Source organism: Dendroctonus ponderosae, unplaced genomic scaffold (assembly GCF_020466585.1).
Source record: "Dendroctonus ponderosae isolate FM_Combo_2020 unplaced genomic scaffold, Dpon_F_20191213v2 Dpon_F_20191213_7, whole genome shotgun sequence".
NCBI lineage: Eukaryota > Metazoa > Arthropoda > Insecta > Coleoptera > Curculionidae > Dendroctonus > Dendroctonus ponderosae.
This window is the reverse complement of record NW_026018916.1, coordinates 3666995-3680812: the sequence shown is the minus strand read 5'-3', so window position 1 is coordinate 3680812 and position 13818 is coordinate 3666995. Positions and strand designations below refer to the sequence as shown.

At 38.8% G+C, this 13818-nt stretch overlaps 1 protein-coding gene across 6 annotated transcripts in view; it reads left to right on the top strand.

Moving 5' to 3' along the window:
* LOC109546269 overlaps positions 1-12989 on the top strand; it is a 117859-nt gene extending 104870 nt beyond the window's left edge. For 2 of the 6 annotated variants that reach the window (XM_019917174.2, XM_048668459.1), the window contains exons 7-19: positions 5055-5216; positions 6573-6629; positions 8055-8127; positions 8181-8344; positions 8399-8574; positions 8625-8798; positions 8863-8980; positions 9031-9208; positions 9263-9414; positions 9478-9835; positions 9890-10107; positions 10178-10376; positions 11985-12989. In XM_019917174.2, the coding sequence (XP_019772733.2) occupies positions 5055-5216; positions 6573-6629; positions 8055-8127; positions 8181-8344; positions 8399-8574; positions 8625-8798; positions 8863-8980; positions 9031-9208; positions 9263-9414; positions 9478-9835; positions 9890-10107; positions 10178-10376; positions 11985-12202 (2247 nt within the window). In that variant the 3' untranslated portion in view covers positions 12203-12989. Of the gene's footprint in view, positions 1-5054; positions 5217-6572; positions 6630-8054; positions 8128-8180; positions 8345-8398; positions 8575-8624; positions 8799-8862; positions 8981-9030; positions 9209-9262; positions 9415-9477; positions 9836-9889; positions 10112-10177; positions 10377-11984 lie in introns of all 6 variants that reach the window. The other 4 variants (XR_002172749.2, XR_002172748.2, XM_019917175.2 and 1 more) reach the window with 4 other exon arrangements.
* Positions 12990-13818: the final 829 nt, after the last annotated feature.

Genomic DNA, 13818 nt, shown 5'->3' with positions numbered 1-13818 from the left:
CTGTGGTTTCTACCCGAAAACTGCTATAACTAAATACTAATAAATAAATTGGAGTCATTGATGGATTTTCTTGAGTTAACTTGCATTTTTCGTAACTAAGAACGTTTAGACGCGCTGTTTAAATGCTTCTCAAGCCTCCAGCGGTTCAATGAGCCTAAACCAGTACGTACTAGACATTAATAATGCAAATTTTAACTGCCTAAATAGGAAAACAAAATTTCTTTTGCAACAGAAAATCCCTGGGGAGGAAGCTACGAATGTTCCATTTTAGACTAAATTGACGGCAATTGAAACTTTTTCTTGTCCTGTTAATGTCCTTTATTGTCGTCTCCATTAAGATCTGCAAAGCTTGATTAACTCTATTACTAATCTTCCGGAGAACCTTTTAAACATTTCACTGCCAAACTAAAGAAGTTAAAATTTCTTTTAATTATTCGATTTCCCGACAAAGACTTTGATCTTCAATATTTACTCGAGTCCGTTGAATTGTGGAAGACAGTGAGCAGCGGACGAGGAAGTCGCTCTCCCGGTTTACTTACGGAAACTTCTTAATTATAAAACGTTTGAAACGGGAAATTTCATAAATTAATTTTGCTGTTTAAGCGGACGAAAATTATACAGCAAGTTTTAGCCGACATTTTTCTTGAATTGAATTATCCGTAGGAAATGGGATCTGGGGGCTGGATGGAAGGTTCAACGTTTTTCGTGGAAAACGCATCCAGTTTCTTTAAGGAAATTTTATTTACTAAGTCAGTGGGACTATACTCGACAGTCTTAGGAAGTACGCGGGCTTATATTTAATTTCTGTCGTTAGGAAAGCGGGAATAAAGGAAAAACTGAACACCGAAGACTTATTATGCCTTTAACGTTAGGGATTTAAATGAAACACAGCACCTGTTCTTAGGACTTGTTAAGTGCATGCTACAATTTCAGTTCAATGCACCCGAAATAGTTAGTTTCTTCAAATCTTATGGATAAATCCTAATTTCCTGTTAAATTCCATCTTGAAAGTTCGGTGCCTGTTATGAAAACCTGCAGCGTTTTAATTATTATATCCTCTCGATGGGTGAGTTTTTAATTAAAGATCGAAGCTGGGTAATTAAGAGTTGAGCGACTTCACATTGGACTTTGTATGGATCACTGGAAAAATGTGACCAATGTTCTGATCCGAAACCCCGGTTGAGATTACGCCGGAGGATTTTTTCCGTTCTATTCGGTTCAAGACTAGACAGGCTGATTAAAACTTTTAGAACGATTTTTAATAATGATAATAGCTGCGCTTTGTCCTCAGCGACTTTTTAATCTATAATAAGCCTTTCGGCACCGAGAAGATACCAAAGTAGCAGCCGAACATCCCTTTGTGGTCTTAATTAGAATTTTTAGAAAGGTTGCAGTGGGAAATTGTCGAAGCATTAATCCCGGATAATGATAAGGACAAGTCCAATTCCAAGCCGAACGGAAGCAGCATAATCAGGTTACGTTTTTCTTTTCCATTGACGTCCGGCTTTTTCCCATCGATTGTTTGGTTTTTAGTACACGTGCTTTTTTAACGACAATGCCATTTCTCCAATCGCGTTTATTTCAAACGGGCTATAAATAATTAAAATGTTCATGGATGCACCCTGAAAATAATGGCCCCTTTATACTTCGTTCCGAATATAAATGCATTTTAAATGCGTATAGAGGTTGTTTTGAGGAGCGTTTTCCGTCGCTTTCATATTTTGGCATGATGGGGAAAATGTTGTTGACAAAACGGCTTTTTGCGCTTTTATGAATACGCGATCGGTCTGCGGATAATGCAATCAATAAATGGTCATCAAAAAACACAAAAAATGTGCTCTATTTCCTAACACTTTTAGAAAATGTGTTAGAGGCACGAGGTAAATTGAGCAAATGCATATTTACTCGGTTTCTGTTACCGGTGTGTTCTTAACTAATTTCAAACGGCCAGAATTCAAAAAAATTCCACATTTTATCAGGAACATGAACCCGTTGGATTTTAATGTCCAGTGCCAAATAAAAGAGTTTCCCTTCCGGTATGTCCGGAACAGGAACTATAATATTTCTCTCTCGGAAACACATTGAAATAATGAGATTGAAATGGGGGTCTGGTATTTCCGGTTTTGCCGGATTTCACCATTTTGATTTGGGCATTTATGTGCGTTTGTAACTTAAACATCGGGTTTTACATCTAGTTGATATGACGGTGTTTGAATGATAATAAAAATTACACCCTCTATGCACGCATATATATTTTTTGATTTTATCTTGAATGCTTGCATGTTAATCTGCCACAAACTCATTATATTAGAAAAAAACTACATATTTCCCACTAGTTTATCATGAAACAGCCCGGCCTTCTCTGCAGTTTTTCTGGCTGTTTTTTGAACTTGTTTCACATACAAGGTGATTGGTTAAATGTGGGAAATCCAGAACGGTGGCCTTTGGAGCAAGCATGCCATTTTTCAATTTAAATTTTTTTGTCTTTAATAATGTTTGTGTTGCTCATAATTTTGCGACAAATTTTGCCAACCTAAATGTCGGTTTGGAATTGATAAGTTTTGACCCTGTGCGTGTAACATCACAAAGTAATTTTCTCAAAATGTCGTTAATTTTACATCACTTTCTGCTCACACACTCGAGCAATGCATCGAACTCATTGAAACAGTTGCTAGAAGTTTCAAATCTGAATTAACAGACATTTACGGGACATTTTAAGCGTTTTTTGAGCGCTGACGATCTTTAGCCGACGATTTCTTTCTTATTATTGACCCAAATACTTTATACATGCACATTTGTGACCTTCTAAAGTCAAAAGGAATCGATTGAGCTCAAAAACACGCAGGTGAAATTCTGATTTTTGGTCAACATTTTTCCAAGGGTTGAGATTGATTTTTTGAAAAAATAAAAATGTTCTCAAAATGTCTTTAATTTTACATCATTTTCTGTTCACGCACGTGAGGAATGCATCGAACTCATTGAAAAACATGCTAAAAGTTTCAGATCCGAAATAATAAACATTTTCAGCACATTTTAATCGTTTTTTGAGGGTTCACGATCTTTAGCCGACAATTTCTTCCTTATTATTGACCCAAATAGTTTATAAATTTATATTTGTGACCTTCTCACGTCAAAAGAAATCGATTGAGCTGAAAAAACACGCAAGTAAAATTTTGATTTTTGCCCAAAATTTTTCTAAGGGCGGGGGTCGATTTTTTGAAAAAATTAAAATTTCCTCAAAATGTCTTAAATTTTACATAATTTTCAGCTCACGGACGCGAGGTATGCATCAGACCCATTGAAAGACTTGCTAAAAGTTTCAACTGTATTTTCAATTTGTTCAAGAAAAAAAAAACGATTATGAAACATAAAAGGGAATTGATACTTAATGACTGACAAAGTTAAGAAGGAACTGAAACTTTTAATAGAATAGAAAGTTTCGTAGCAGTAACATCTGCTTCTTGAGAAGTTGATTTCTTTAAATTGTATCTGAATTTGTCCTTCTCATTTTTATTTTCTTTTCCAGAATAAACTGCATTTTTCTAGTTGATTAACATTTGCTATTTTCCATTTGGCAATAGAAAACAACAGCTAAAAAATCTTGCAAATACCTTTCCAATCTTCCAATTAATTTTGTTCCAAAGATTCTAATTCAACTACAATTTTACTTTTAGAATTATTTGACCTGAAAACTCACCAGGACGAAATGTTAAAACATGCTTCAAGTTTGAATATGTAGCAAAAGTTTTCAAACACTTGTTACATTCATCTGTAATCTTACACAACTTTATAGGAGCAAATTCATTTACTCAATATAAAATATAACATGCCACAGTGAAACTTTTCGGCATGACTAAAATAAAAAACGTTTTGTCGCAAACAGCACAGAATGTTACCATAAAACATTACACGAGTCAACATCTGCTCTCTCCGTAGACACGAGTGTGGGAGCGTTATTTCTTGGCCATCCAGAAGTCCGGACTTCAATCCTGTGGATTTTTCTGCTTTGATCTCAAATGAAACGTAAAGTTTTCAAAAAAGGTGGTTTGCAACAAGAATTGTGACAAGTAATACAAGTCGCTGGCATGAATCACCCTGTATACAGCACCCTTTTAACACCTTCTGGAATACACTTTTCACTTTTAGTAAGAGAATGAATGGGAAAGTTGGGGAGATGACTGCGCTATCATGGTAGATTAGCTGAGTGAAAATGCCAACCCCCAGTCTTGAATATCGACGCTCTTACAGATGCCTCTCTGAAGCCGTTCACTTAATTGGCTCATTGAGTCTCTTGTGCTGCGTATATTGTCAATGTCACGACTCGCTTTGTCTCAAGTAGGATTTGTTAGCCACTTCTCGCTCTAACCACCCTTTGCCTACCGCCCAGTCTGTCTGGACTGGCGAGAAAATAATTTGTTTAAAATTGTAAAACCCCATGAATCATTTCTTGTTGAAGCAGGTGATTTTTTTACCGGTAATCGCGACTTCATCTCTTTCACTCGACAACCGCAGAGAAACTAATTCCACTGTAGCTTAGGAAAGCTAATTAAGTAACAAATTAGGCTCTCCGGCCGTAGTTTTCCGATTTCCAGATACAGTTAGGGATAACGAATTAGTCCGGAGCACGCGGACACGCAAAGGTGTTGGAAAAATATACAGTCTTCATATGTCACTGTCCCGTTTTAGAGTGCCCGTTTGTTTAATTGAAAAATCGGTCGGCGCTTAAACATTTTCGATAAGAACAACGCGATAAATCCCGTCAATCAACAGAATAACCGGCCTTATCGGGCAATAATTCAACCGTTGCAAAATTTTCGACAAATAAACTGACAAATATTTGCGTATTATTCTCATTAATGGAAGTGAAGCGCCTTTGAAATCCCCCAAATCCCGTCTGAAGAGCGGCCCGCAGAATTCTGATTAAATCACCCCGGATTTCTTGAGAAAGCCGGGGCGCGCACAAACATCAACTCTTTTGGGGATTATACCTTTTGCTTCCTTTCAATCGAAGCTGAATGGCATAATTGGATGTTTACCCGAATGTTGATTTCTAGGTGGATACTCCGGATAGTGTTCTTCAATCTGGACTCGGATTGGCCGATTTGGGTCAGCACGCCGTATTACGTTCCATGGTTGATCCTCTCGACTACGATCGGCTTCGTCATCTACAAATGAATGGAGGCGCCCCGACATCATTTGAGGAAACCATTTATAAGGTGAGCTCCATTATCTTTCATATACTTTTTATGTATTGCGTTTATTCCCATCTAAAATTTAAAGCACATTTTTCCATTCCTTTCACTTCAAAAAAATCCTTAATTTCCACAATCTGAAGCTGGCCTTTGCCGATTCAACCAACACAGACCTCACCTTTGCCAGGCTAAGAATCCCTAAGGAACACACATTGCATGGCCGCAACAAGACAAGACTTTTTCCTGGATCGGCTCCATAAACCCACTGTTCAATCCTCAGGGTCGTAAAACTAACCGTAATAAAACCTGCCAGCGAAATCTTCAAGTCCACGGGGACAAGCCGAATTTGGGCCCCCCTTAGCTGGACTCAGCGACAAGCTGATTTAAGTGCACCTTATTGACTGTTTGCATAGAGCATCTTGATTCAATTGCATGAAATCTCGGGATATTTGCCTATAGGCGGAAGTGCTGAGGTTGTGGGCTTTGTTCAATTGTTGAGGGATTTTGCGCTGCTCGATGATTGACTAAAGGGCGAGTTTATTTTACTTGGTGCTGCCCAAGTCTGATTCGAACTGATCAGTCACGTGGCCCATTTGTTGGGTTTCGGTGTTTCCCTATGGCCACTTAAAATTCCCCAGACGATCGTTCGGAATCACGAGGTCTCGTAAAAGTTTATCCACTTCCACGTCGGCTAAATAGGTCTCTGTCTCGATCCACGTTTCGGGAAAAAATGACGAAAAAATTGCCTCGCATTTTTCACTCTTGAATATCGCCTCGACTCCGTTATACATTTATACTGGGTGTACTAAATTGCAATTGATCTCTTGAGCAGCCGGGTTTCAATAGATAAAGAATGTCCATCATCTATTCAAGTAACAGGAAGACACTCACTCACTGCACATTTTACACCCACTATGCAACAAATAATCAAACAATTTGTTGACATAATTATGCTATTAATGCCTGCGGTATATTCTCTTTGGACAAAAAATTGCAATTCAAACCAAACAACAAATTTAGCCTCTAAAGATTTTCGTTTGCTTTCTTTGGCCACTTTCAACAAAACTGCTTACAAACTGAATATTATTATTTATCCATTCTCATCCTTGATCGCTGCACGATTAATAATCCAACCAAAAGTAAAGCAAACTATTCTCAATAATCTTATTTTCGCCTAAAGCATCTCAAGCTTACACATTGCCGACTTCGGAACGAATATATTAAAGTTGTTCATAACTCAATCGAGTACGATGCCCCTTTTCCTATATCTGAACTGAGCCAAGTTTGAAAAAGGAATTAATTTTAGTCAAAACGCCCGCCGCTAATTTCGCCTGATAAATGTTCTCCGGCATTTTCCAAGTTTTTTCACTTGTGTTTCAGCTCAAGGTCCAGGAGGCGATGCGAAAACGAGAGAAATTCACCAAGGAGCACGAAGAGGTAAGATGAAAAATCAGCGAGTTTTGAATGTCAGAGATCAAGCAATTGAGTAAACTCGTCTATAATTAAAAAAATCGCTTAATTTTTGAACAAATAGTTATAAGGGGTCGCAATAGGAGAAAAACCTTTGGTGTTCGCCCGCAATCTTCTATCACCTTGTCTCTTTAACTGGGTGGATGTTTGGTGTAGCCGGTTATATTGGAATAGCAGAGAATAGTTCGATCAACGCCAGTTGATTTCATTTTGCAGAATTTATATTAGAATTTTTCAAAAACTTTCGAATTTTGCATTATTATCATCTTAAGGAAGCGACAAATCCAGTGAAAAACAGGGTAGAAGCTTCAGATCCGAAATCATCGATTTTGTCTGTCCATTTCAAGCGGTTCTTGCTCATTCACGATCTTTAACTGACGATATTTTACTTATTGTAGACCCAGACACTTTATTTATGCACACTTCTTACGTCGATAATAATTAATTGAGCTAAGAAAACAAGCATGTAAAATTTTGATTGGTGACCAAGAATTTTATAAGGCGGTCGATTTTTTGAAAAAAATATTAATTATCTAAAAAGGTTTCAAATTCTACATCATTATCTTCTCAAGAATACAAGAAATTCGACAAACCCATTGAAAATCACCATATAAGCTTCAGATCAGAAATAATCGACATTTTATGCACATTTCGCTTTCTGAGCGTTCATGATCTCTAACCGATCATATCTTCCTTATTACAGATCAAGATAATTTATATATGCACATTAGAGAGCTTAAAAAAAACGTCGAAATAAATCCATTGAACTCAAAAAACCCGCAAAGATTTTTTTTAACCGTAAAAGGAGTCGAGTTTTTTCAAAAAAACATAAATTTTTTGAAAACTTTCGAAATTCTACATCATCCTCTTCTCTAGGACGCACGAAATCCAACGAACTCAGTGAAAAACACACTAGAAGCTTCAGGTGCAAAATAATCTAAATTTTTTGACCATTTTAGCGGTTTCTGAGCATTCATGATCTTTAACCGACAATAGCTTCCTTGCCATCGAAACATGTTATTTAACCATATTAAGGAGGTTCATACGTCGGAAGCAATCCATTGAGCTCAAAAATCACGCATGTGAAAATATTCTTGAACCTTCAGCTACTCTCGATCTATAAGCTTTAAGTTCATATAAGCGGTTATTTGCTGGCACATTTACATCTTCCAAAGCAATGAATCTCGTTGGAAGCGCAACTATAAAAACTAAGAAAGAAAAACGGCAACCCCCAGAAAATTTACGAGCCAAATAAGCAATTGCAATTATTCCGGAGCAGTTTTCCTCTAAATAACTAATGAATTCTACTGGTTTTATTCGAATAAAGCGCGGTCGATTTTATGACTCGACACCTTTGCCTCAGAACATCGATTATACGCAATTGTTTTCCAGATCTTGAGGGACATTAAACAGGGTTTACTACAATTAGGCAAAGAGGGCATCAGAGGGCCCATGACGGCAGCTGGTGAGTTCACTGGGATTTCAATCTCTTCGAAACTGTACATTGAATGTTTGCAGATGATACCTACATGTATGACGACGACGTGCGAATGCTGACACCAGCTGGGGTTTCTCATCCCCACGATCTGCGTTTGGGCCATTGGTACGATGAGCCGCCCTATGAAAGTGACCCAGAAGATTTTTTAATGGGGGGAGGAGGGCAGGCCACCATACAGGTAAGGGTGAGTTTGATGTTTATGTAGGATGCCCATTTGAAGGCTCGGGGGGTTTTGCAGAATGGACGAGTCTGTTTCACGCTAAACGTACGTCCGGAGCAAAAACATGGCGAGGGAGTAATATCTTTGCGAAGTGCCGGTGACATCTCTTTGCCTACCGCACATTGTCAGACGCCCCGAAGAGGTCTGATTTTGCCTCGGGAAGCTGGCTATCCACCCACGATTATACCACTTAGGTACGTGCAAACTCAGAGCCACCAAAGCTGGCTAATTCCTTCGCTTCCAGGTCTTCCAAAGAGCGAGAAAGTGGAGATTATGCCAGTTCGGATGTTCAAAGCGTCAGCTCCAGGTTGTCCACCCTGTCAATGGACACTAGCCGATCGGAATTGCTCGAGATGACTAGCATGATTTCTCCCCAGTACTATATACCGCTAGAAGGCAGCAAGAATAAGCACTTTAGGTAGCGATTTCGAACAGTACTTTAACCGTTGAAGACACAATAACTGGGCAAATTGAATTTCCAGAAGAAGCCACAACTACCCCAGAAGTGAAGACGGGCTGTCGCCTAGCCAAAGCTCCGACTACGAAGATCAGGAGGAGTTCAGCAACTGCAGCCAGCAGCAAATAGCAACCGTCCACGTGGTAAACAGCTGTTGTTTAATACAAACGCAAATTAACCCCATTATTTCCAGTCTAGTGACGGAAGAGCTTCCGGAGTGGCCAGCTTGGTGGGCAAAGTGCGAGGCCTTCGGGAAGACGTGCAGAGGAAAATCTCGCGACTCAAGGGAGAAGATCAGCGGATCAACCAGGAGCAAACGCTCACATTTTCCGCCAGTTCTGTGGAAAGTTTGCCCAGCGGCTCAGGATCTAGTAAGTGCCAGACCCTGGTAAAGCCCTGGTTGGTTTAATGGGGATTTTGTGCAGGCACGCAGGCTTTGGTGAGAGCGGGCAGCAACCACAGCTCAATATCAACCGAAGAGGTTGATCCTAGTCCGACTGAGCAAATAATAGGTCGCGCTCGGGCTTTGGTGGACCAAATTCCAAGCCCATTCGATAAGGAGAGTTTAAAATTTAAGGTAACGGGCGTAGATTTCAAGGTTTCGTGTGCAATTGAAGTTGAATATTTTTACAATTTTCAGGCTGGTGATATAATAGATATAGTTTCCATGAACCCGACCGGACAAGGTAAAGGGATCTCGCAGGGTAAGAAGGGGACGTTCAAGTACATGAACGTGGAGCTGGTGAGCGAACGAACAGTGAAAGTGAAGAAGGACACCAAATGGTATCGGATCTTCAAAGGACGGCCGATTTCCGTGGAAGATCTGCTGCAGAAGATCGGCCTCTCCGAGTACATTTCCGTGTTCATCCTCAACGGCTATGAAGACTTGGAGCTCTTCAAGGAGATCGAGCCTTCGGACATGGACTATTTGGGGATCGTCAATGGGGACCATCGGGCGAAGATCTTGACAGCCGTGCAGCTGCTCCATGAACTGGATTGTACGGGCTCTAAATCATCCCTTGACTTGCGATTGATATATGGAACATTTCCAGCTGGAAGCGACGCAGATATTGCGGGATCCAGTAGCGAAAACGACGACCAGCGGCAGCGTCGTACCCCATTCAACCGGCGTCATTTGTCCAGAGACTCTGGCTGCTATGACGGGCATAAAAGAACGCACGCGTCCCCCCAATCGGACGCCAGCGACCATGGGGATAAAAACAACCTGGACTCGGTAGTGGAGCAATGTAACAACGAAATTCTGGCTAGGGTAGGTGCGTTGTATCCTCACCAACTCCAGCGAAGAGTATTCCCGGTGATAATCCTCGGATGGCTTTCAGGTTCGACAGGCACAACAAAGCCAAACGAAAGGCGAGTCTGTGTACGACTTGAACATTCCCCCTTTGGAGCGCAAGGCAAGAGACTCGTATGTAACGATGCACGGCCAAACCTCTTTGCTCGATCCCTCCAAGAAGAGTATGCCGAATAGGAAGGTGCCGGGCGAGGAGTTTTGTGAAACTGATCCGAAGTTCTCTTCTGGTAAATCTTGTTCCTTAGCTAATTGAATCAATTCCGACTTTTGGATGCAATTGGGGAATTTTTGTGAAAGGACACAGGCGTCAACTATCAAAGAGATCGAACTGAAATTGCACCAAAAAAGACAAATTCGGCAATGCAACACTGACTACAAGTTGGCTCTTTAAGGGGCTCATATGCACTCATTCCTGACGGAAAATTGTACCATAAAATACAGCCTTGTTGACTAGTTGCAACATTTTCGGCATATTTTAAGGGTATTTTGAGCGTTCACGATTTTTAGCCGACGATTTCTTCCTTATCATTGACTCAAACACTTTATAAATTCATATTTGTGACCTTCTTACGTCGAAAGGAATCGATTGAGCTCAAAAAATACGCATGTGAAATTTTGATTTTTGTTCAAAATTTTTCCAAGGGTGGGGGAAGCTTTTTTGAAAAAATGAAAATTTTCTCAGTGGAATCTATAATCATCACAATCAGTAATCAGTAGACAAGACAAGTATTTTGAGCACTTTCGTTCGTGCGGTTTATAACGTAAAGTCTGCCATATGAGATTAAATGTTAAGTCAAATTAAATCCTGGGTTGCAGTCATTTATTCTCTATTTATCAATCAAAATACGTTTCGGTGTATTTTTCCACCATCATCAGTTTTTCTAAAATAACAGATAGTTAAAAAAATTTGTCATTAATTTAAAAAACAACCACAGTTCGTCAACAGCCTCATCATATCACACATTAAAATACATCACAATTGCAATATTTTAAAACATTCTGAAATTAATTAGGCCTAACAGGTGATTAGTCAGGACAATCAAATTTTTATTTCAGATCTGAACGAAGAATTCTAGTCTCTTCTCAAATTTGATTGTCCTGACTAATCACCTGTTAGGCCTAATTAATTTTAGAATGTTTTAAAGTATTGCAATTGTGATGTATTTCAATGTGTGATATGATGAGGCTGTTGACGAACAGTGGTTGTTTTTTAAATTAATGACAAATTTTTTTAACTCTGTTATTTTAGAAAAACTGATGATGGTGGAAAAATACACCGAAACGTATTTTGATTGATAAATAGAGACAATAAATGAAACCCAGGAATTAATTTGATTTGGAATGGAAACACAGTCAGGAAAGTATCTACAATTAAATGTTAAGTGTTGTTCAAAGTGCCGCGTCGTAAGAAGCCAGGTGTTGCGGCACATGGACACACAGAGCGGCATTAACACCCAAGTGTCTTAAGACACAGTATTACCCAGTCCTACTTTTAGGTAGTTGATCGACTTTTTGGTGCGATAATTACCATGTTATGTTTATACAAGTAAAACAAAGAAAGTTTCAACCCGCAATTTAAAGAGTTCGGAGCCGCTTGATTGATACTGTTCACACACAATGTAAATATGAAATTTTGTTTCAACGCAAGTTCAAAATACTGCTAGAGAAATCGGAAAGTTCCGATTAAACAAATTGTAGTCCCGCCTGTTTGATCACATTTTGCGCCCAAATATCGTTAGTAAGAAAGTTATGTTAAAAGCAAAACCCAACAATTCTGAAGTGGAACATTTTTTGCAATTCTCAAAAAAACAGTTATATTGTTTTTTTAATTGCAGTGAAATACATTGCAAACTCGGACATACCTGACTCAACTTCCTTGAATATCCTGGGCAAAAGTTGCTTGAGCGAAAAATCGAGCGACAGCGGCGTCAGCAGCAGTTCGTTGTCTTCCACATTGAAGGAGAGGGATAATCGGCCAATTGGAGGCTTTCAACACTTGGAACGAAGCAATAACTGTGCCAACACGTCCACTACTGCCAATAAACGAACATAATCAAAAACATGCGCTAGGGAAATTTATGAGTTATTTTTAGGGTAGGAGGTGCACTCGATCCTGTGGCTTCAATCCCATGCCGAATGGATGAGATTGGAGAGTATGGTTGAAGCCACTAGATGAGAGGCATGCAATTCTTTTTATTATTCAAAGTAACTCTAAATTAATAAATGTTTAAATAAACAATTCGTGATAGAACAAAGAATACAATAATTGCGCCTAAAATGCTTTCTTCTTTTGCTGTTTAGATTCAATCAGAATTGAGAATAATAAGGCCTTTTTTCGTACGGAATGAGTAAAATGGTCCAGCCAGCAAATATAAAGAAAGCAATTTGCGTACAAAAAAAAACGTATTTCTGTAGATAAGATGTAAACTGATGTGTATATTATGTAAAAAGAATATTTTATGGCTAGTCCTTGTTCTAATTGATTTGTGTAAAAATTCAAAATTTCGCTGTGTACCTACAGAATGTGCTTTTCGGTACTTTTTATTCGAAATCTTCTAGTTCACTGCGCGACGTCCTTAGAAAACTGTTAGTATACAGACTGAACAAATCGTTTTTTACGTTCGTTTATGTTTAACTGATTCAAAACCCCATTAGTTCACACCTTTTTGCAGGGTTGCTGAATTATTTAAAGTTTTTCCGAGTTTTGTTTTGTAAAGTAGCCTTCAGTATTAATTGAGCAGCTCTGTTGGGGGCAGGGCAGTCAAACTGCAGTAAGATCGCTAAATGTCAGTCAATAAACAATTTAGATGGTTTAAAAAATAATAAATCATGCATATAGAGTAGAGTTTTATTGCGAAGAAAAAAGTTCCTCCTAGGTAGTGATTTCACCTTTTTGGAAATGGAACGATCAAAGACACAGGATGAAGCAGCATCCATTTATTGTAACGGTAGACGAAAAACATATCCATACTTTTTACGAAAATAGTGAGAAAATATCAACGGAATTTTGATCTGTGGAAAAAGTTTTTTAAAATTGCTGACGTTTTGTCATATTTATTCGGGCATCCTCAGTAAAATGCCTGAATAGATATGGCGAAACGTTGGCCATTTTAGAAGGAAGGCGCTTGTTTTTATACCCTTCCATATTGTGTGATTAAAGTAGACTCCATTACGAAATGGAGCGTAAAAACCAGCATTCTTAATAGCGTCCAGTTATTCGGGTATTCCAAAAATCCCGACATTCTGGCAATCAGGGGCGGATCCAGCTTTAAATTCAGGGGGGGTTATGTAGAAAAAACATAGTCTTTTGTTGTCTATGAACTAAGAAAAATTATCGTCGTTTTGTGCAAGGGTGGCGTAAGATTATTGCAAAATTTCATGTTTTCCGTCTCGTTTGCATGTTTCTCGGAAGCAAAATGAGCAAGAACGCTCATTTTTACATCATTCCAAAGAGAACTAAATGGCCTTTTTAGAAAGTGAACTATCGATAAGGAAATGTTGCAGTTTTCTCAAAAAATGGTTGATTTCAATTAGATTTGTGTGGTTTTTTTTTTGAGTTGCAAAATCCACTTGGACATGACGCTGCTTTTTTCGAAGTTTCTCAAGAACCATTCGAGCCACAGAATTCGTTTTGGCATCGTTGGATAGAGAATTGAAAAGTCGATTCAG